This window comes from Penaeus japonicus, unplaced genomic scaffold (genome assembly GCF_977035675.1).
Source record: "Penaeus japonicus unplaced genomic scaffold, GWHDUDI00000001_assembly GWHDUDI00000013, whole genome shotgun sequence".
Classification (NCBI taxonomy): domain Eukaryota; kingdom Metazoa; phylum Arthropoda; class Malacostraca; order Decapoda; family Penaeidae; genus Penaeus; species Penaeus japonicus.
In genome coordinates this window covers 7,917,135-7,922,134 of record NW_028234415.1, presented here as the reverse complement: position 1 = coordinate 7,922,134, position 5,000 = coordinate 7,917,135, and the positions used below count along the sequence as shown (strand labels likewise).

Sequence of the window (5,000 nt, the reverse complement as noted above, 5' to 3'; positions counted from 1 at the left end):
TAAATCCTGTAACATAGTGTAATCTCTCTTCAAAATATGAATTGGTGCCAAGATACTGATAAAGTTTCAAATTGTATGTATTAATAAAACTGTAATGAAAAAAAACACACACACACACACACACACACATAAACTAACAATATAAATAAACAAACTTTGATTGTAAGTGGTTTGAACCTAACCTTGAGTTTCAGAAGAATATTATCAACTGCTGAATGTGTATAACTGGTGAGAAGGATAGAGTAACCCAGTGCCACCATCAGCTGGACCAGCCGCACAATTGTAGAAGTCTTGCCTGTGGAATAAATGTAATAAACAAATATAAAACCAATCACCAAACAACTTATTTCCTCAATATATGCTGAATATCCCATATGCTATAATCATATCTAATAAAAACCCAAAGCTCACCTGTCCCTGGGAAGCCCTTCAGAAGACTATAGTCCTCTGCCATGAGAGTCTTCAACACTGCACGCTGTTGGGTCTTGTTCAACATCTGGAGGATCTTCTTGCCTTTTTTCACCACATCTTCCCCGAGGCCTTTCTTGAATGTTGGTGGTTTTCTGAAACCATAATAAGTAGGGAGAATATAAGGGGAAAATACCTTTTAAAGTTCACACATTCTTTTCGACTGTATGCAATAAGTCATGCATAGACTAAGTGTTGTTTACCTATCCACAATCAATTCTCTGAGCACTGCTGCCTGTGGGGTGTCAGACAGCAACCTGGCTAAGTTGGTGAAATTGATGCTCATGGTATTCTGGTATTCACATCTGTCTACACTGAATACCTTCTTTCTCCAAGTCGGGTAAGCTGTCAGGTCCCTGAAAGAAAAAAATAGATGGTAATATGAAGCGAATGCATCTTCACCTTCACCTCTATATTTGTCTATCACTGAATCAAAAGAAAAAAAAGTTTCTGGCTTCATCTCTGTCTACAACTCTTAATTTCATTTTACTTTGCATATTGTCTTTAACATCTTATACTGCCCATGCTTCAGCTTTTGTCTTCACTACACTTCTAGTTCCTTTAACCTAATCTATAAGTTTCTTTGTATTTATAACCCTCTCCCCCTTTAACTACACTTTTGCCACTTCATTGTCCCTGTCATTGTTTTTGTTTCATTTATTTCAATATAAACCGGACTCACCTATCTAATACAACTAGAACTGACTGTTCTTGTACAGCCTTTATAACTCCCAGACTCAGAGCAATTTCAGTTTCCGATGACACAACTACGTTTTCGCCAGCCTGAAATGATAAATACAAATAAAAGAAAAATCTCTTTACTAAAAACACAACTTGGACTTTGCTGATATCATTTTGAGTAAAATAAATGCTATTTATGACTAAATATTAAGAGGAATTAAAGTAATCATAACTAACAGAGGATCTGCAATGTATTTGAGCATTATCAGAATATATAATTTAATCTTATCATTAACCCTGTCATAAAATAAAAAATCACAAAAGGCTGTAGTTATAAAACTAAGTACAAATTAGATATAAAAGAGGAGATCCCAACATAACTAAATAAAGAGATTGAAAGAAAGAGTGAGGGAGGAAGTTAAGAAGGAGAGGAGAGGATAGGATAGGAGACAAGAGAGGTAGGGGAGATGAAGGGATGGATGGAAAGGAAGACTCTTTTGACATTTTTTTCTACCTGCAGTCCAACAGCTGATAAGTTTGTCATGTCAGCATACTTTGGAGAACGGACAAAGGAATGAACAAAAATTCCTGGCTCTGGTTCAGTCACTGCGACAGTGCGCTCTAATATCATCATTGATAGACAGTCCCCACCTTCCTCTCTGTTGGGAGAAAGGATAGCTAAATTCACTGATAATAATGATCACAATAACAGCAACAATGACAAACAAGCAGATAAATACTATAAAATATAACCAATTTCTGAATGATTACTTAGATTTCTTTAATGAAATACTTACTGCCAATCATAGGGTCTACCAAAAAACAATAAGTAAAATATCTAGGCACAGGTTACCTCCTTTTAGGGTCCTGGCACCAGAGTGCTCTAATGGCTGAGTCCCTTTTCCCTTCACCAATCTCTAGGTGAAGAAGTAAACACCAGTGTCTGAAGTAATTCAAGTGAGCCTGAAGAAAAATAGTTAAGGTATTATGTAATCTTATAATTCAAATGAATGGTACAATATCTTTTAAAAATTTCATTAAACAGATAAAGTGTCTAGATATAATGCTGATACTTTAAAAATAGGTTGAAACCAAAATACTGACATATCTTAAATTTCTTCTTGAACCTTTATATTATAATCTGTACCTGAGAGAGATGGGATGTAGTTTTGGGAACAAGTACACCCATGGAATGTGGAGGCTCTGGAACAACTTCTTCGACACTCTTCTGGTAAACTGAACACGTAAGCAAATGGGCACATTTGGTACATGCTCTCTCTGAGTCTATTGGCTCTGGTAGAGAAGGTAGCTTGAGTTCCTATAAAGAAAAATATACAGACAGCATATTAGGAAAATACCACACTTTTGAAAATATATATGAATATAATCATCATAAATTATCAAAATGTAGATATCAACTTATAAAGAACAAGTCTGGTAGTGTCAAAGTCTAAGAAAAATTAAGAAATCTTTCATATCCTTAATTAGTTGAAAACTAAATCTACATCAGTTTTGAAGTAGGTAATACAATCTTTCTTTCATTCCAAGTGAATAAACAAAACAAATGAAAATCACAAATATCAGTCTACACTTACTCCATCTTCCTGTAACTCCGGTTTGGCTTTAAGGTAATATATCATCTCATTGCGGAGTTGAATGAGACCTCGCTTCTCTCTCTCTCCAGCTGGCACTTCCTCCATTGCCCCATCCCTGCAACAAGACACAGGTGAAAATATTGTTGCAACAAAAGAACCTTCCTGGTCATATCTTCTTCTGCATTTATTCTTTCCACTATTGAACTAAAAGATTATACAAATATGAGGAGTAAAGCTAGACTATATTCCACACTCCATTTCTTGAAAACTGTGCTGAAGCTTATAATTAACAATTTTAAAATGTATAGACTCATGACTTAAATTCAGGTGTTTCTTAAAATACTGATGCTATTATACTTTGCATATCTATTTCTTGGTAGCAAAATTGTTGTAATGAATTATAATGGAAATAAAATATAAATCAATTCTGATAATACAAAAAACTAATGTAAAAACTAATGTCTGTTACTAAAAACACAACTTTACTCTCAAGCTTCCTCTTTTAACAATGGCTGTTTATTGGCTTTGTGGTTTATATACAAGGAGGAGAGCTAATAAAAATATATATTTTCCTGCTTCTTCACCCATAAAGGCAAGGTGCCTTAAACATGTATCTTTGTTTCAGCAGTATTTATTCACAACTGAAAAATTATTCTTTGGCCCAACTAGAAGGCTTTAGCTCCACATGCAAATGTACAGCACATGACTCTCTTGCCCCAACAATACCTAAGATATAGCAGCAGTCCTGCTCTTGGGTCATCCCTCCTGTCTGCACTCATCATGCTGTAAAGAGTCACCTGCCCTTTGTGCTCAGCGGAGAAGCTTGATCGACCAGTTTTTAACTCCAGTGGGACAACCTGTTCAAAACGACAATTTCAGATGACAACAGCCATGGTATGATGATAATGGCAGGATTTAAAAGGTCTATTTCACAAGTTACTACTGAGCAAACATTGATCTCTTTATCATTTCTAATTTTTAAGACAAGTATTCCTTTAGTTTCTGATGTTTTTTCATGCTCTTGTACTATTGCTACAGGTATCTCATAACTTAAGTTTATGTTCTTTTAATATACACAGAAATCTTTAGGGGTAATCTTTTATAGATTTATATCTAAAACAAATTCAATATACTCAATTCTCAATGTTTTTAACATTCTGTACACACTAAACAATATATATATATATATATATATATATATATATATATATATATATATATATATATATATATATATATATATATATATATATATATCTTTATTTGAATGTGCATCAGTCTCCTCACCTTTGAAATCCCTCTTTGATTAGTCTTTACTGTCATGTCAATCTTGCCTTTCACACCAAATTTTGGAGACCAAACATTTTCTTCAATATCTTGAATCTCTGTTATCTGACCAGACCACTGCCTTTTTGATTGACCTTTCAAATCCACTTTTCCTAAAAGAGAAAAGTCAAAACTTTGCCAAACATAATTCAAGCCAGTATTCTATTTTGCAGTCTATTAATTACTACTGCTGCTTTCTTATGTAAACTAAATATATATTTGCAAACATTAAGTATGGTATTCCATCATTCCTCATCTATGGATGTCCTTACACATATGCCATGGTTGTGTAAGAAAAAAGGACTATTAGGATTTCTGAAGTACTAACCTGCTTGTAATTTTCCATTGCCAAGGTACCTCTGTGACCATGTGTGAATGTGGGGGATAAAGTTATTCATTTCCTCATATATGTGTGACTCTGCCACTCCCAGGCTATACATTTCCTGCAGCATTTTTGGCTGTGACATTAGTTCCCTTACCAGATGCTCCAACTGTTCCCTGGACTGGATTTTTTTCTTCACCACCTATAATGACATCAATTGTTTTTTTCTAAATAAGTTTTCACACTTATGAAAATAGCCCTAAAAAAGATAATTAGAAAGAAAGAGAGGAAAAAAATCTCACGTGAATGAATTGTACAACTGCTTAAATTTTAACCATAAAAATACATAAAATTGATACTGTTGAAAAAGTACGAATGACTGCAATTTTCTTACTTCTTGGAAGAGCTGATGAACTAGAGAACCAACAAGCATCAGCTGGTTTCCAGGATCTAGACCTCTGAAACGCTCGTTTAAAACTGCTTTTCGACGACAGAAGACACCAGATACAACAGAAGTTCCAGAGATAAGGAAGTCTGGGTTGATCACGATGAGCCCCTGATGGTAATTGTGTTGGAAGAGGGAAAATATCATGAAATTTTATGCATTT

At 34.4% G+C, this 5,000-nt stretch overlaps 1 protein-coding gene across 1 annotated transcript in view; it reads right to left on the bottom strand.

Annotated features, from left to right (window-relative positions):
* The window catches only part of Dna2 (DNA replication helicase/nuclease 2), a 16,905-nt gene that overhangs the window by 6,889 nt on the left and 5,016 nt on the right, over positions 1-5,000 (bottom strand). The window contains exons 5-17 of the mRNA XM_043007417.2: positions 4,787-4,948; positions 4,399-4,594; positions 4,032-4,183; positions 3,471-3,601; positions 2,745-2,859; positions 2,297-2,467; positions 2,003-2,112; positions 1,664-1,808; positions 1,151-1,251; positions 672-824; positions 412-563; positions 183-295; positions 1-6 (exon numbers count right to left, since the gene is read on the bottom strand). The exon at positions 1-6 is cut by the window's left edge and continues 126 nt beyond it. Coding sequence (XP_042863351.2) covers positions 1-6; positions 183-295; positions 412-563; positions 672-824; positions 1,151-1,251; positions 1,664-1,808; positions 2,003-2,112; positions 2,297-2,467; positions 2,745-2,859; positions 3,471-3,601; positions 4,032-4,183; positions 4,399-4,594; positions 4,787-4,948 — 1,707 coding nt within the window. The remainder of the gene's footprint in view (positions 7-182; positions 296-411; positions 564-671; positions 825-1,150; positions 1,252-1,663; positions 1,809-2,002; positions 2,113-2,296; positions 2,468-2,744; positions 2,860-3,470; positions 3,602-4,031; positions 4,184-4,398; positions 4,595-4,786; positions 4,949-5,000) is intronic.